Source organism: Heterodontus francisci, chromosome 1 (genome assembly GCF_036365525.1).
Source record: "Heterodontus francisci isolate sHetFra1 chromosome 1, sHetFra1.hap1, whole genome shotgun sequence".
Lineage (NCBI taxonomy): Eukaryota > Metazoa > Chordata > Chondrichthyes > Heterodontiformes > Heterodontidae > Heterodontus > Heterodontus francisci.
Genome location: NC_090371.1, coordinates 217,076,643 through 217,095,404, shown reverse-complemented (window position 1 = coordinate 217,095,404; position 18,762 = coordinate 217,076,643). Strand labels below are relative to the sequence as shown.

The window sequence follows — 18,762 nt, the reverse complement described above, 5'->3', positions numbered from 1 at the left end:
GCCCATTCATGTATCTGTCTAGATACATCTTAAAAGATGCTATCGTGCCCGCGTCTACCACCTCCGCTGGCAATGCGTTCCATGCACCCACCACCCTCTGCGTAAAGAACTTTCCACGCATATCCCCCCTAAACTTTTCCCCTCGCACTTTGAACTCGTGTCCCCTTGTAATTGAATCCCCCACTCTGGGAAAAAGCTTCTTGCTATCCACCCTGTCTATACCTCTCATGATTTTGTACACCTCAATCAGGTCCCCCCTCAACCTCCGTCTTTCTAATGAAAATAATCCTAATCTACTCAACCTCTCTTCATAGCTAGCGCCCTCCATACCAGGCAACATCCTGGTGAACCTCCTCTGCACCCTCTCCAAAGCATCCACATCCTTTTGGTAATGTGGCGACCAGAACTGCACGCAGTATTCCAAATGTGGCCGAACCAAAGTCCTATACAACTGTAACATGACCTGTCAACTCTTGTACTCAATACCCCGTCCGATGAAGGAAAGCATGCCGTATGCCTTCTTGACCACTCTATTGACCTGCGTTGCCACCTTCAGGGAACAATGGACCTGAACACCCAAATCTCTCTGTACATCAATTTTCCCCAGGACTTTTCCATTTACTGTATAGTTCACTCTTGAATTGGATCTTCCAAAATGCATCACCTCGCATTTGCCCTGATTGAACTCCATCTGCCATTTCTCTGCCCAACTCTCCAGTCTATCTATATTCTGCTGTATTCTCTGACAGTCCCCTTCAGTATCTGCTACTCCACCAATCTTAGTGTCGTCTGCAAACTTGCTAATCAGACCACCTATACTTTCCTCCAAATCATTTATATATATCACAAACAACAGTGGTCCCAGCACGGATCCCTGTGGAACACCACTGGTCACACGTCTCCATTTTGAGAAACTCCCTTCCACTACTACTCTCTGTCTCCTGTTGCCCAGCCAGTTCTTTATCCATCTAGCTAGTACACCTTGGACCCCATGCGCCTTCACTTTCTCCATCAGCCTACCATGGGGAACCTTATCAAACGCCTTACCGAAGTCCATGTATATGACATCTACAGCCCTTCCCTCATCAATCAACTTTGTCACTTCCTCAAAGAATTCTATTAAGTTGGTAAGACATGACCTTCCCTGCACAAAACCATGTTGCCTATCACTGATAAGCCCATTTTCTTCCAGATGGGAATAGATCCTATCCCTCAGTATCTTCTCCAGCAGCTTCCCTAATATATTAGCGGGGTGTAAAACCAGAGTGCCACCTGATCCCGTGAGTTTACTGCTCGGTAAGTTAGGTTAAAATTATGCCTGATGTGTTTGCCCCAGCAGCAGATGCCAGAGGTGTAAACCTATATCACTTATCACCATTGAGAATGCATTGATAGAATCCACCTATCAACTTTTATTCAACTTGGCTAACATCATAGATCTGAGCTCGAAAAGCTGAGTGGAAAACACCTTTCTGCGTGATTCTTTCTAAATATGTCATAGAATCATAGCGTTATACAGCACAGAAACAGGCCCTTCGGCCCACCATGTCCACGCCGGCCATCAAGCCTATCGATTCTAATCCCATTTTCCAGCATTTGGCCCGTAGCCTTGTATGCTATGGTGTTTTAAGTGCTCATCTAAATACTTCTTAAATGTTGTGAGGGTTCCTGCCTCTACACCCCTTCAGGCAGTGTGTTCCAGACTCCAACCGCCCTCTGGGTGAAAACACTTTTCCTCAAATCCCCTCTAAACCTCCTGCCCCTTACCTTAAATCTATGCCCCCTGGTTATTGACACCTCCACTAAGGGAAAAAGTTTCTTCCTATCTACCCTATCTATGCCCCTCATAATTTTGTATGCCTCAATCAGGTCCACCTTCAGCCTTCTCTGCTCTAAGGAAAACAACCCTAGCCTATCCAGTCTCTCTTCATAGCTGAAATGCTCCAGCCTCGGCAACATCCTGGTGAATCTCCTCTGCACCCTCTCCAGTGCAATCACATCCTTCCTATACTTTACTGGGCAGCATTCCTTACTGCAGGCATGACAAGTGTGCATTTAAGCAAGGGGAGTATAGCATACTTACACTGTGTGATGCAAATGCTATTTGTGCCCAAAAGGTGGTGAAATCTGAACATAGTGCTTACAGAACTAGTGACCTTGTCTGTACCAAAGGGGATGATGAAGTCTTCTGTGCTTTCAGCTTCATTGGCTCCTCTCGCTGAAAGTCGATAGCACAGAATCCCTGGCAAGTATGGCATGTTTTACGTTTGGAATGCCTAAATACTACAAAATATTTCGACTCATTGTGATTCTATATTTACTTGAGATCACTCTCATGCTTTCCTCGTGATCATTTAAACCTGGATGTCCGAGAACCGTTTAGCTGTCCTCTCAAGTAGTTGCTTCTTATTTGTACTTCTTAATTAAGGCGTGGTTTACAACGTTAAGCAATGAGTTTCTCAAGCTCCAATTTATGTCAATATTAAAAGGTTCTTTTTAACAGCGCTAATCTGAAAAATTGGATGATTTCATTTCCAGTCATTGAATGGCGAACTGGCTCGAGGGACTAAATGGTCTACTCCCATTCCTATGCTCAACCCTGTCCCTTGCTTTGTCCTGCTTCATCCTGCTGCATATAGCACTGACACCCCTAGTTAAAATCAGGGCTTAAGTATCACTGATTTCTTTTCAAAATGAAAAGTTAGAACTGTATTTCATACAGACTTGGCATTTCTGTCGAAAAATGATAAAATGGGCCAAGTGGGTGCTGTACACGAACTGAAACAACAGGATGAGCTTAATGGGCTGTATGGTTTTTTTGTTCTCCCCTCCATTTTTAGGGCCTAATGTAACAAGTGTCACCACTTCGTATTACCAAATATCTGTCTGCTTATATACAGTTGTAAAGCCTCCACTGAAGTAAATACCATCACCACCAGTCAACACACAGTACCATCTCTTCTAGTTAGCAATTACTGAATTTATGGACCAATTTGGATTTTTTGTGACAAATGTGAGAACAATTTCCAGATAATTTCAATGCAAAATAAGATAGCTGGCAGAACTACCAAATGTACATAAATATACATATTACTTACCATCAGCCATATCTGGAAGAATGACGACACGAGAAGTGGGGTATTGTTTGCCAACCTGACCACCCATGGGCATGCTGAGTGTAATGTTAAAGCTCTCATCTTCTTCATAAAGTGAATCATCGATGATGACAATGCGACAGAATTTTTCTGTCTCTTCTTTGTCGAATCGAATTACACTAGTGTGATCCTCTGGACGGGTGATAAAATCAGAATAGGACAAGATGGTACTTGGAATCGTGCCTGTGGCAGTACCTGCAGGATAGGCACAATTACATTAAACATGTCATCTTTACAGAACAAATCTGAATCTCCCTTCTTCACATAAAAAAGACTTGCATTTATCTGGTGCTTTTCATGACTTCAGAACCTCCTGGCCAATTAAATCCTTACTCGAGTGTAGTCACTGGTGTAATGTAGGAATAGGGCGATGTTGTGGGTGGGAGAGGTCCTGGGCTGTTCAAGAGTACTGTGGCGCCCCTTTTGACTCCCTTTCTTGTTTAATAGGTTGCATGGACAGGTGGATATGTTGATGCATATTGTACTTTTTGAACTGTATAGAACATTTATAATGGATTTATGATGTTTATGATAAAGAAAACAATTGAATGGACTTAACCACTGTTATTTCTTTATTATAATGGGTGGCACAGTGGCACAGTGGTTAGCACCGCAGCCTCACAGCTCCAGCGACCCGGGTTCAATTCTGGTTACTGCCTGTGTGGAGTTTGCAAGTTCTCCCTGTGTCTGCGTGGGTGTCCTCCGGGTGCTCCGGTTTCCTCCCACAGCCAAAAGACTTGCAGGTTGATAGGTAAATTGGCCATTATAAATTGCCCCTAGTATAGGTAGGTGGTAGGGGAATATAGGGACAGGTGCGGATGTGGTAGGAATATGGGATTAGTGTAGGATTAGTATAAATGGGTGGTTAATGGTCGGCACAGACTCGGTGGGCTGAAGGGCCTGTTTCAGTGCTGTATCTCTAAATCTAAAAATCTAAATAATTACGCAGCTCCTCATTGAGGTTTTCCCCTTTCTGGGTGATGCTCTGTAACGATGAAGCTGAAAAAAAGCCTTTTTATTCGAAGAGCTTCCATCTCACTGAGGAGACTTCAAGCCAGTCCACATCCAACAATCTGCTTTGAAAATTGCTCACATTTTGACAGCTGTAGCAAATTCCACCACCGCAGCTGAGAGAACTTGTGCTGCAATGCAAATTTTGTTTGCAGAATTTTTTTCTTTAGCTTTTAGGAAGGCAGGATAGGAGGGGAAAAATAACAGTGGAAGGGTTTATGATCAGCACTGAGTCATGCTCAACTTCTTCAGATATAAACCTTGTGAAACGTCTTGTATGTATAAGAATCTTAAAAAGCAGTCAATTAAAGTAGTCCCTTTGTAGTCTGAAGTATTGACATCCACCAGGAAACATTGGTTTTCTATTTGCTGTACCGCTCGAAGTAGTTAACATACCTCACATTTCTTAAGTTGCGAATTCTAACATTGTGCCTGCTATATTTCAAATGTGTGATCAGCAGTGCTGCTGCAGTCATGAAAGGGTTCAGTGAAATTGGAAATGGTGTGAGATTTGTCACGCTCGCTGTGGTTGTCCTTCCTCAAAATGATGAAGTGGCTTCAAAGGACCACCCTGAGCTTGTGCGGGTCAAGCAAATGTGATGTAAATACAGTTAGACCAACTTTATTTGACATGCTTAGACAGTCCAGTAAAGATAATCTTGCTTGTTATTGAATCGTTATGAATAATCTTTTTTTAAATTCAAAGCTTTATATTTTAGAAAAGTCACAATTACTGAACTGTTTATTTTAAAGAATATCGCAATTTCCTCCCAATGTGGAAGGGTTCCGAAATTAATTTGACAATTCATGCTGCCCCTGAATGTGGGAAGCTCTCTTGTTTTAGTTAAAGGGAAGAATGCAAATTTTGAACAAGGAGCATCTCATCAATTTTGACATATGTACATGCCCTAAGAACAAATCAATCAGTTGGTACGGAAAGAAAGGAGTGAGAAATTCCTAGGGAAAAACAAAACAAAGTAAAACAACAGTTGATCTGAGAAAGTTAAACTCATCAATGTCAAGTGATCAGCCTAAAAAGGGAGGTTTAGCAGCCTGACCCTGTGGGGCAGGAAACAAACTCTCACTGAGATTTTCTATGACCCTCAACACTTAGAAAAATGCTTTCCCCAATGATCCACTGCTGCCTGAGGACATTGGATGACCTTTGGCCTGTGACTTTCAAAAGATCACTGCTGACTGATGAAGCTGCCTTGCTGTGACAAACGCAGCAGAGGGAGCATGGGAAGTTAAAAGGTATTACATTTTTTGATGGGAGGGCAGTTGCAACTTTAAAAAACGCTAAAAGGAAAAAAATCAGCCTCTATTTACGCATTCTTTTAACATTACAGGACTTATGTATCATTAATATCAGAATGTACAATGGGAAGGTGGCTCCTACATGCATTTTATTCACTGTGCTCCAAAACAAACCCCTACTCAATTTAGTTATTTAGTTCCTCAATAACCTTTATTAAACCTGTACCTTTGTGGAAGTTCCTTTACTAAGACACTGGGCTGAATTTTACAGACCCTCCGACGTCAGGGGTCTTGGCGGGGGTCTGGCAAATGCCTCCGGTAGAGGCCCACCACAGGCCTCGCGCCAGGAAGGCCCTGCCCGATATTGCTGCTCGAGGATGAGACACCGTTAACATATTTAAATCCATTAAAATTAATGAATTAATCAGACCTGTGCCTCCGCCTTCGGTCCCGCTGCGATATTGGTGCCGGTGGCCTGTATTCCAGAGCCTTCAGATCCCCATCCGGTGATCCGAGGCGGGACACTGGTGGGGAGGGAGGAGTTGGTCAAGTTTTTCAGTGCGGGGATGGGGGTGGGGGGGTAGGGAGCAGCGTCAAGGTAATTTCATTGGTGTAGGGGATGGTGGGAAGGGGTAAAGTGTAAAGTTTAGGAACTTTGGTGGGGGGGGGGTGGTCAGGTGCATGAGGTTAAGTGTTTTGGGGGGGAGAAGGCAGGTAATTAATTCTATGGTGACTGGGGGGGGCGGTGGTGGGAGAGAGGCAAGAAACATTTATTTAATTTTTTAAATCAATTTTACATCAATATATCTTTAAATCTTTAAATTGAAATGTAGGGCTCGAAGCCCTTTAAAAATAGCGTCAGCACCTGTGCAATGGCGGCTGATGCCATTGCCGGGACAGACAGCCCGCCCCCGCCACACCATTGGGGTGGGCGGTCTGCCCCGGCTATTTAAATGCGCCGCTGCACTTAAAATATCGTGGCAGCTCTGCAAAGTGTTTTCCATAAATTTCAGCCCATTGTCAGTTGAATAGTTAATTATCTGCACCAGACAGCTACAGTATCCAGGGACACCCCTTCAGTTTTAATGTGATTTTAATGAAACCCAATTTCAAAAGATCTAACAGGTACACACTAATTGCTTTTTTAGTGGTAAGATGTCTTGAGTTGCAAAAATATGATGCTTGGTGGTAAGCAATGACTTTTGCTGACGTGCATTGATTGTACCTGCAATTTAAAAGCATTGGGGCTTAAGTTCTGCAGGAGTTACGGCAGGAAATTAATGGAACCTACCTCACAGAACTCTATCCTCAGTAACAAAGCAATCTCAAAATCCGACCCTTGATAAAGATAACATCTGTACTGAAAAATATTGGCGCAGTTATTCCAAACCGTGTAATTTTGAAACTGATTGCCTTCAGTCTGAAGGTGTAAGTGTTCCACTCCCGGTAACAGAATGATCTTTGAAAATCCAGTGTACCAGCATCACATGGTAAGGTAGCGATGCTAGATGTACAGAGGAGTCCTCTCAATTTGCTTGTCCTTCAGCTTAGTAATAAATATAACAGGTAAAGTGAGCTGCCACACAGCATCCTCCTGGCAAGCCAATATCCATTTCAACCATGTTCAGGTGACAGCTACAAAATTTTAGCTTTTTCCTTCCTTTCCAATGTTCACAATGGCATGTAAAGGTTTCAACAGAATTTCACCTTACAAGTCTCGCTCTATTAATCTGCACTCTATGTACTGAAGCAACAACTAAAAGATGGAGGAGCCGTTCTTTTCAATCTGGATGACAGCAATCCTCCTTCATCCAAAGCTTCCATCTGATCCCCGGCCATGACAACTGTTAGGAGATTGATTTGGTATCTGTGTACTCCAGGGACCACCCAGATATTGGATACTAGGGACTGTACTTGTTCACACTTCTGAATGTGTCAAGATCAAGTCCTTAGATAAGAAATGCCTTCAAGCAGGCGCCTACTGAATTCTACAAGAACGTTTTTTCCTAACTTCTCATCTACTTTTTCTTCATCTTCCATATCATTCAGGTATAGTTAATTCATTTTCTTAAATAAACAAATCCTCAGTGAAATCCTCGTCTTCCTTTTCCTGATTATTTGCACTATCAGTATTTGCTCACATAACAGTCCCTGCACTCCAAAAAAGTAATTCATTGTGTGGAGCATTTTAAGGTGTCTTAAGGATTTTATAGATATGTAAGTATTTGTAAGCTTACCTTGTTGTGTGAAGCAGATGACCATGAGCTCCTGGCTAAAATCACCTGATCTCCTCAAAGGAATGAGCACCTCACCAGTATCCTCCTCGATCCTGTATTCTGACTGGGGAATGTAAACAGTTGACTCTGTTGAAAAGGAAATTAAAAGTATTGCTGGATGTCAGTGCTGAGCTGCACCAAATGCACTGCTTCTCACTCTTCTAAATTCTTCAGTACAGTTGGAAGTATTGAAAGAAAAAATGGGCTTCCATTTATATAGTACTTTTCATGACCACCAGACGACTCAAAGTGCTTTACAGCCAATTAAGTACTTTTAAAGTGTAGTCAGTGTTGTAATGTAGGAAACATGGCAGTTAACTTGCATACAGAAAATTCCCACAAACAGCAGTGCGATAATGACCAGATAATCTGTTTTAGTGATATTGATTGAGGGATGAATATTAGCCAGGACACTGGGGATAACTCCCCTGCTCTTTTTCAAAACAGTACTACGGGATCTTTTACACTCACCTGAGAGGGTAGATAGGGCCTTGGCTTAACATCTCATCCGAAAGACAGCACCTCCGACAGTACAGCATTCCCTCATTACTGCACTGGAGTGTTAGCCTTGATTTTTGCACTCAAAATCTATAGTGGGACTTGAACTTAGAACCATGAGATTTAGAGGCCAGAATGCGACCAACTGAGCCACAGTTGACACATACAATACAGGTTTATCATGAAGGAGTTTCATTGAGGAAAACAAATGAAGGGCAAGCAATTTTCTTTCAAATAAAGTCTGTTCCAGGGCAAGGCTAGAAATGGTGTTTCCATTTATAGTTTAATTATACATCAAGCTTAGAAACTCACCCAATTTGTTTGCAGCACAAGTCAAATCCATCAAGTCTATTCAGTCCTACTACTTTCCTTCTAAACTGTACTATACTAATTACTTGCAAAACAAATTGCCATGATATTTAATTTATTTCCTAATTATTCCTTTACACTTCTAAGTTTCCCGATCACATTTGCTGTCTCGGAGGATGTATCTTCTTCCAGGCTTCTTTCTCACATGCCGAGACTGCATCAAACACATACATTATAAGAAAAGATTTTAACCCCCAAAAATGGGTGGGTTTAGGTTGGGTGGGGTGTAAAAATTAAAAAAATCTCAAACCCAAGCCCAAACCACTTTGACCTGCCAGTTTGAGTGGAGGTGGGATGAAGGCTTGTGCAACAAACCCGCTCCCAAGAGGTGGAATGCTCTTTAAATATTTTAATGAGGCTTCATGTATGAGATTTTATCTCCATTTCAAACACTGGCTGGCGGGGTTTTTTGGGGCTTGGGAAACCTGGCAGCTAAAGGGAGAGGAGGACTGCTGCATGGAAGAGGCAGGCCCGTGGCCCAGGAACAGAAGTGCTTCCCTCCAGTCCCTCAAGCAAATCCTGCAATCAGACCTTTCTGCTGACAATCAGAACCTCCCGTGATTAATGAACAACACCCCAGTGATTGGACCCTCTCAGGATCAGACCCCCTCCGCTCCATGATATCACCGAACACCCCTCCCCATGTTTGTAACTCCTCACCAACATCACCAAATTCCCCTCCCTAAGACTGGAACACCCACTTGATCAGTGACAAATCCACACAATAAGACCCCTATCACAATTACCAGCATCCCCCCGCCTCATCCTCCCTATCTTTCTCCGAAAATGTGAATCACCCCCGACCCTACAAGCCCACATTGCACCCACCTCAAAACTGTACCTTGCAATCTCTAAGCAGCATGTCCTTACTTGATTCAGGGCCATGACCTCTGCTGCAGTGTTCACCAAATGACAGGGAGGCAAGCCTGTCAATCAGACTGCCATCCTGCCACGAATCCTGTTAATTATAACACGTGGGTGGTGCAGTCAAAACTCCACAGCGTTCAGGGATACCCAGACTTCTGTGCATTCCAACCAGATTTCTGGCATGTGCTGTTTTGCATGAATTTGTATTTAATTCACCGTGATCCTACCAGGTGTTCGCAATATTATGCATGGCATGTGGCACTCACATGCCTTCACTTTCCCATCTTTGAAAAGCTGGCGCCACTGAGGTGCGAGTCATCGGTGCCTGCAAAGGTTAGGTAAGTTATCCACAGTTATCTTGTGGAATTTTTTGTCACATCGGACATTGCCGCTGAGCTCAATCTGCAGATGTGAGGGAAGGGGGAAGCTCTGCAAGTGGATACTGTTGGGAGGGAGGGCAGGGGAAGGAGGGAACTCTGCAATCCAATATCAGGAGATACTGTTAACAGCGTTGCCAATGCCACCCCCACCATGTGATCAGGGGGGGATGGCTGCCTGAGATTAGCACAGCCGCTAATGTCACAGGTGGGACGGCCGCCATTTTGCACATCCACCGCCGCTCTTGATAGCGGGATAATAAAATGCAGCCCAGTGAGAATGTATTGAGCACTCAGTCACACTGAAACTGTATCAATCACACCCTCACACACTGAGAATGTATCAAACACACTCTCACTCACTAAGACTTCATCGAGCACCCACTCACGCATTGAGGCTATATCAGAAACTCACTCACACTGAGACTGTATCGAGCACTCGCACAATGAGTTTCTATCAAACACTCACACAGTGCGACTGTATCAAGCACTCACTCACACACTGAGACTATTTTGGACACTCATTCACACACTGAGAATGCACCAAACACTTCTTCACTGTATCAAAGTGCGGCACAGTGGCGCAGTGGTTAGCACTGCAGCCTCACAGCTTTAGCGACCCGGGTTCAATTCTGGGTACTGCCTGTGTGGAGTTTGCAAGTTCTCCCTGTGTCTGCGTGGGTTTCCTCCGGGTGCTCTGGTTTCCTCCCACATGCTAAAGACTTGCTGGTTGATAGGTTAATTGGCCTTTATAAATTGCCCCTAGTATAGGTAGGTGGTAGGGAAATATAGGGACAGGTGGAGATGTGGTAGGAATGTGAAATTAGTGTAGGATTAGTATAAAATGGGTGGTTGATGGTCGGCACAGACACGGTGGGCCGAAGGGCCTGTTTCAGTGCTGTATCACTAAACTAAACTAAAACAAATCTTCACACATTGAGATGCTATCAGACACTCACTCACACAGTGAAACTGTATCAAACATTCATTAACACAATGGACGGAATTTTAGCGTCCCACCCACGCCCCCCAACCTCAGGAGTGAGTGAGCTGGGAAGTGGGCTGGGGGATGTAAAATTGCGGGGGAGCCAAGGGGTGCTGTTGCCTACCCGACCCCGCTGTTATTTTACCAGCAGTGCGGGAGGTGACAAACGGCCCGGACAACCAAGGCCAATTGAGGCCCTTAAGCGGACAATTAATTGCCACTTAAGGACCTCCTCCCTAAAGGCCTGCTACCCGATCCGGACCCGACGGGACATGATGACATGTGTCGGGTTCGGGTCAGGTCGGGCCCCTCTTCCAGGTCTGGCTTTCGGGCTTGGGTCGGGTCGGGCCGAGCCTGGGTCGTGCTCGGGTCGGGCCGGACACATACGGTAAGTGCTCTGCTGGTAAGTATTAAGAATAAAAAACGTAGCTGAGCAGGGATCCCAGGATGAAACTGAGTCTGCGCAGTGAGCGAGTGACATCACCATGACGTCATCACGCATGCGTTGCAGCTTCGTGAAGCTTCCCAGTCAGAAGGTAAGTAAAGGGAGGGTTGGGTCGGGTCGGGTCGGGTCAAGTCGGGGTCGAGTGGGGTCGGGCTCGGGTCAGGTCGGGCTCGGGGTGAAATTGGAGGGACTCGGGCCGGGTCGGGCTCTGGTCCGCTGTGGATCAGTCGGGTTCGAGTCGGGTTCTGTTTCCCGACCTGAGCAGGCCTTTACTCCTCCCACCATCGCTGGTATCTTACCAGCGTTGGACAGGCACTTTAGCAGGTGAGGGGGCTCCCCAGTAATACCTGGCGACCTCCTTGGGGGCTGGTGGGAGGGCCTCCTGATCAGGCACCCTGTGCCTCACAGAGGGCCCCCCAGCAGCATGGGCTGCCCCAATTAAAACTAAACCCCTGCCCTAGACTTTGACCGCAACCCCCTTTGCTGGGGCTCATCTAATTGTCCCCGGCGAGATCTGATCCCCACTTACCTTTTTGAAGGGCGACGTCATCGTCCTCTTCTTGCAGGGTGCAGTCCCAGCAATGGCCACCGCTCCCAGTGGTACTGCTGGGACAGAAGAGCTGCCGGCCCTCTGATTGGCCAGCACCTCCTGGAGGTGGACATCCTGCCCTAGAGGGGCAGAAGTCCCTGCCGAGGCCAATCAAGGGCCTAGGCTATGCAAAATTGCAGCATGGCTTCCAGGCAGGAGGGGGGTGGGCTTTCCCCCAACTTTTTGCATTGAGGCAGTATCAAATGCACACTTTGGAGTAATTGAAAGCAAAATCAGGCGGAGCAGATAGCAGGCGGCTGATTTGCAAGCACCATATTTGCGCTTCTGCATATGCTTGAAGTTTACTTCCTTTGTCTCCTCTTACACCTTTTTCTAAACATTTCTCTTTTCCACCACCGGTTCATCGTATTCACACTAGTGTCTTCTTTGCAGATTCTATCGCTGCTTTTATTCATTTCCCTCCCCTGGTGATCCACCTAAGATAGGAAATCTCACCTCCTCGGATATGTTTAGAGATACAGCACTGAAACAGGCCCTTCGGCCCACCAAGTCTGTGCCGACCATCAACCACCCATTTATACTAATCCTACACTAATTCCATATTCCTACCACATCCCCACCTGTCCCTATATTTCCCTACCACCTATCCATACTAGGGGCAATTTATAATGGCCAATTAACCTATCAACCTGCAAGTCTTTTGGCATGTGGGAGGAAACCGGAGCACCCGGAGGAAACCCACACAGACACAGGGAGAACTTGCAAACTCCACACAGGCAGTACCCAGAATTGAACCCGGGTCGCTGGAGCTGTGAGGCTGCGGTGCTAACCACTGCGCCACTGTGCCGCCCAGAGTGTCTAACTCCAAATGTCAATCAAGAATGAGGTGGGTCACATGGATCAAGTGTCAGTAGGGGAACTTTCATGGGACGGTGCTCATTGTATCACAAGATTTAGGTTGGCTATGGAAAAGGAGAAGGAGCAATCTAGAGCAAAAATCATTAATTGGGGCGGGGGGTAACAACTTCAATGGAGTGGAAATCGATCTGGCCCAGGTAAATCAGAATCAAAGACTGGCAGGCAAAACTGTAATGAAACAATGGCTACCTTTAAAGAGTAGATATTTAGGGTACAGTCAAGGTAAATTTCCATGAGGGGAAAAGGTAGCACAAACAAATCCAAAGCTCCCTGGATAATGAAAGAGATAGAGAGCACGATGAAGCAGAAAAAGGGTGCACATGTCTGGTGGATAATACAATTGAGAGCCAGGCTGAATATAGAAGGTTCATATGGGAAGTGGATAAAACAAATAAGAGAATCAAAGAAAGCGTATGAGAAGAGACTGGCAGCTAACATAAGAGGGAATCCAAAGTCTTCGAAAGGCATATAAATAGTAAAAAGGTGGTAAAAAGAGGATTAGGGCTGACTAGGGACCTAACAGGCAATTTATACATGGAGGCAGAGGATGTGGTTGAGGTACTAAATGAGTACTTTGCATCTCTCTTTACCAAGGAAGAAGATACTACCCAGGTCATGGAGAAAGAGGAGGTAGCTGAGCCACTGGATGGGCTAAAAATTGATAAAGAGGTATTAGATGGCTGGCCATACTTAAAGCTGATAAGTCACCAGGACCAGATGAGATGCATCCATGGACACTGAGGAAAGGGCGAAAATTGTGGAGGCACTGGGCATAATCTTCCAATCTTTCTCAGATACAGGGCTGGTGACAGAGGACTGGAGAATTGCAAACATTAGACCCTTGTTCAAAAAAGGGTGTAAAGATAAGCTCAGCAACTACTGGTCAGTCAGCTTAACCTCAGTAGTGGGAAAGCTTTTAGAAACAATAATTCAATGTAAAATTGTCACTTGGACAAATGTGGATTAATTAAGGAACATCAGCATGGATTTGTTATGGGAAAATTGTGCTTAACTAACTTGCTTGAGATTTTTGATGAGGTATAGAAAGGGTTGATGAGGGTTATGCCGTTGATGTGGTGTACATGGACTTTCAAAAAGCAAATGATAAAGTACCACATAACAGGCTTGTCAGCAAAGTTACAGCCATTGGAATAAAAGGGACAGTAGCAACATGGATATGAAATTGGCTGAGTGACATGAAACAGAGAGTAGTGGTGAAAAGTTGTTTTTTAGGCTCGCGGTTGAGTACCCCAGGGGTCGGTGTTAGGACCACTGCTTTTCTTAATTAATGACCTGGACTAGGATGCACAGGACACAATTTCAAAATCTGCAGATGACACTAAACTTGGAAGTATTGTGAACTGTGAGGAGGATAGTGATAAACTTCAAGAGGACATAGACATGATGGTGGAACGGGTGGACAAGTGGCAAATGAAATTTAATGCAGAGAAGTGTGAAGTGATACATTTTGGTAGCAAGAACAAGCAGAGGCAATATAAAATAAACGGTACAATTCTAAAAGGGGTGCAGGAGAAAAGGGACCTAGAGGTACAAGTGCACAAATCATTGAAGGTGGCAGGGCATCTTGGGAAACCTGGGCTTTATAAATAGAGGCATAGAGTACAAAAGCAAGGAAGTTATGAAAAACCTGTGTGGCCTCAACTGCAGTATTGTGTCCAATTCTGGACAGCATACTTTAGGAAAGATGTGAAGGCATTAGAGAGAGTGCAGAAAAGATTCATGAGAATGGTTCCAGGAATGAGGAACTTCAGCTATGTAGATAAATTGGAGAAGCTGGGGCTATTCTCCTTTAAAAAGAGATGATTAAGAGGAGATTTGAAAGAGGTGTTCAAAATCATAAGGGGTCTTGACAGAATAGATAGGGAGAAACTGTTCCCGTTGGCAGAAGGATCAAGAACCAGTAGACACCGATTTAAAGTGATTATCAAAAGAAGCAACGGCAACATAAGGAAAACTTTTTCATGGAGCGAGTGGTTCGGATCTGGAATGCACTTCCTCAGAGTGTAGTGAAGGCAGTTTCAAATGTAGCTTTCAAAAGGGAATTGGATAACTATCTGAAGAGAAAGCATTTGCAGTGCTATGGCAAAATGGCAGCAGAGAGCTGGCACAGACATGACGGGCCGACTGGCCTCCTCCTGTGCTGTAATCATTCTATGATCCTATGTTTTTAAGACTGACATGCAAGTTGATCTCCGAGTGAAGCGTTCAGTGCTCTGGACATGTTAGAAATTTATTTTCAAGCAAATTAGTTAACTCCATAACAAGAGCAATCATGCTTGTCATTTAAATCAAAGCTGGTGTTCATACAAACCAGCTGTACTCACCATCACTGGGATCAACGATCTCAACTGTAGCAATTTCTGGAAACTCCAGAGCAGCCATGACAGGGTCATTCAGAACAATCTGGAATGTTTCGGAAGTCTCGTATTCAGTATCGGCAAGTATCTTTACTCTCCAGGTAGCAGTGGACTGGCCTGGGTTGAACTGGACCTGTTTTTGCGACCTCCCTTTGAAATCTTTATCTTTTTTTGCAGTACCATCCTTGGTGGCAATACCTAGAGGAAAAGGGGGAGAAAAATAATGATGCCATCCTTTATCACACAACTCTGATTTTATTACAGTTTTAACTTTGATATCCTGAAAAGTTCCATCTTTAAAATATACATATTATGTTTCACAGTGACGTTACTAATCCCCATGAGGTTAAATAGGTTGGTGACTCGCTCCACCAAACTAATGCCCAGGTGTGAAGTCAAAAATTTAACTCCCCGTCACCCTCCCCACATTCATTCCTAACCTTTATCCTGTGTCCCCCATCTCCCATTCACTTGCTTAAAACCTAATTCTTTTCTAACCATAAATAATACTTCAGCTGGGTTATCCCGAGAAGGCAAGTTTTCATTGTGTGAGTCAGGGGGTGGGGGGGGGGGGGAAGAGTTTTGAATGGAATGAAAATCAGGTGCGTTCCATAATGGGCAGGTGATTCAATCGACCAGATTACCGTCCATGTTCTGAAGACCATGATTTACACGGTTGTCTTTTGCAGAGTTATACTATGGTATTGAATCTAACTAGAGGCTCACTATCATATTCCAAGCATAGTCAAAATGATTGAAACAAAAGAAACTTGGGTTTGAAAACTATTCTCTAGCCATAATCTTTGACACATGTCAGAATAATTTGGGGCATTGCCTCAGTCAAGCCCAGCTGTTCCTTTCATGAATCCACTAGTCCATGTCATCTTTGTGGTTTGTTCAAAGGGCATAAAAAAAATTTGAGCTTTAGTTAAAATAACAGGCTGTGAAATTAACTGTCACCAACTGGCTTTCATTTACAAATAGAAGCAAGAACCTTCGAGAAATGATCTTTCCTAGATACACCGGACTCCTGCTGGTATCGGAACTGAACAAAGTCCTTTGTTTTAAAGTATAAAGCATTTCCCTTTGCCACCTTTCACCCTGGTAATTCTATTTTCTTTTTCTGGCAGCAGACATGTTACAAAATATACAGCGGCCCATATGGGAGCACTGATGTTTTTCTTTGGGGAGTATTTGTGGTGTAATTAAATTCTTTCTTTGTGCAGAGGCATTAGGATGACTAATTAGGACACTCACAGTGGGAGGCAAAGCAGTAGTATCTACTGAGTGAGCTTTTAAATAAAACTATTCATACCTTCCTTTGAATCGTAACACCATCCTGCTATGAAAGCATACTTTGGACCAGTCACATACCCCTCGTGGAACACCAACAATCATGAGTTTTCTGCCGTGAAACAGCACTGATTTGGTAATAAATGGAAAGCTGAGTGGTTCCTTTCTGTTTCATGTGAGATCTTGGCAGATGCTTACCAATGAAGGATGTTTCTCCCAAGTATCCCCTTCGTTTCAGTGTCACTTCCAGAAACCGGGAGTCCTCATCCACAAGGTAGTATTCCCTCTCCAAGGAAATCCAAGCCCAGTTCAGATGGAATGGTTGACTCTTCAGCTTGTTCCCTCCTGTGGTGATGTGGTTTGAATAAGCAGAAAAAAGCACACTTTAGGCAATCATCCTGCAGAGTCATGCACATAAGATGTACTTTCTGTAGCAGCAGTAAATCTCGCAACACACTGTAGTACAGAAGCAATCTGGATAAACCTCAAGCAGGGACGCAACATCCTTGATTTCATGTTACAACTCATTCTATACAATTATCTCAGCATTTACTTTGTGAACAACTCACCAAGTGGTTCTTCGCACATTGATTGCAATGTTGTGATATTTCACTGAGCTGTCTCAAGATGCAAATTTCTGTTGCAATACAACAACAGTTTGCACATAGAAAGCAATTTTAGCACAGAAAGAACACCTTAAGATGCTTCACAGTGATGTAAAGCAAAAACAACGATGGAGATATGAGGTAATCAAAATCTTAGTCAAAGGAGGGTCTTAAAGGGGAGAGGCAGGAGGAGTGGTAGATTTAGGGAGGAAATTGCAAAGCATGGTGCCTTGGTGACAGAAGGCACAGGAGAGCACTGGAATAGTCGAGTCTGGTGGTAACAAAGGCATGGATGAGAGCTTCAACAACAATAAAAGTACTTAAGCTAATTAAAGATATTTTCGAGGTTACCACACATCCAATAATTGTACATACAAAAATGAGGGAGCCTGGTTGCTTAAATTGTGATCTTTAATGCACAGTAACAACAGAGAATGAGCAGACAGATATATTTTTAAATAATAACCATATTAAAGAGGCTTCTCCGGCCAGTTATGGTGAAGGGTCCCACGCAATTCATTGACATATGTTTCTTACTCAGATGCCGATCTACACCGGCCCAAAATTTTCTGTTTTTATTTCATGTTAACTACTGCCAGATAATCTTCTGCCGTATCAATCACCTTTATGGTGATCCTAGCAGCCAGTGAATCTTTCCCTCCTCTCCCCTTACTTCCCTTTCCTCCTCTCCATTCCCCTTCTCTGTTTTCCACCATTTATATATATTTTCTCATCTGTACTCTTGATTAATCATCGGTACAGAAGAAAAATGTTTGAAGTATATGTTTTTTGATAGCATAAAATTCAGACTTTGTTTCACAAAGGAGAGATCATTCCTCATAGATAATTGATTTCAGCTGGTAGAACCAAGTAAGAAGTTACATTTATGTTAAGACTATTAACATCCAATCCAATGAGGAAGGAGGCATTGCTGGATCTGGATCTAGGGAATGAGGTGGGTCAAGTAGATCAAGTATCAACAGGGGAACATTTAGGGGACAGAAATCAAAGTCTCATAAAATTTAGGTTAGCTTTGGAAAAGGACAATGAACAATCCAGAGTAAAAATCATTAATTGGGGAATGGTCAGTTTCAATGGAGTGAGAACTGATCTGGTCCAGGTAAATTGGAATCAAAGATTGGCAAGCAACACTGTAATGGGCTGCCTTTAAAGACAAGATAGTTCGGGTACAGCCAAGGTACATTCCCACAAGGGGGAAAGGTAGGACAGAAAGTCCTACCAGTTGATGTGATGTACATGGACTTCCAAAAGGTGTTTGATAAAGTACCACATAACAGGTTTGTCAGCAAAGTTAAAGCTCTTGGAATAAAAGAGACAGTGGTAGCATGGATACAAAGTTGGCTGAGTGACAGGAAAGAGAGTGGTGGTGAACGTATGTTTTATAGACTGGAGGAAGGTAAATAGTGGGGTTCCACAGGGGTAGGTATTGGGACCCCTGTTTTTCTTGATCTATATTCATGACCTAGACTTGGGTGTGCAAGGCACAATTTCAAAATTTGCGGACGATACAAAATAAAGCCAGAGCTCCCTGAATGATGAAAGAGATAGAGAGTAAGATGAAGCAGAAAAAGGTTGCCTATGACAGATGTCAGGTTGATTATACAAATGAGAACCCAGGCTGAATATAGAAAGTTCAGAGAGGACGTGAAAAAAGAAACAAGGGGCAATGACAGAGAGTGGGAAGAGACTGGCAGCTGACACAAAAGGAAATCCTAAAGTCTTCTAAAGGCATATACATAGTAAAAGTGTAGTAAGAG

The 18,762-nt window shown here is 43.8% G+C and overlaps 1 protein-coding gene across 1 annotated transcript in view; it reads right to left on the bottom strand.

Annotated features, from left to right (window-relative positions):
- frem3 (Fras1 related extracellular matrix 3) overlaps positions 1-18,762 on the bottom strand; it is a 247,556-nt gene that overhangs the window by 117,701 nt on the left and 111,093 nt on the right. Inside the window, exons 3-6 of the mRNA XM_068033444.1 lie at positions 16,578-16,724; positions 15,054-15,284; positions 7,661-7,786; positions 3,099-3,350 (exon numbers count right to left, since the gene is read on the bottom strand). Coding sequence (XP_067889545.1) covers positions 3,099-3,350; positions 7,661-7,786; positions 15,054-15,284; positions 16,578-16,724 — 756 coding nt within the window. The remainder of the gene's footprint in view (positions 1-3,098; positions 3,351-7,660; positions 7,787-15,053; positions 15,285-16,577; positions 16,725-18,762) is intronic.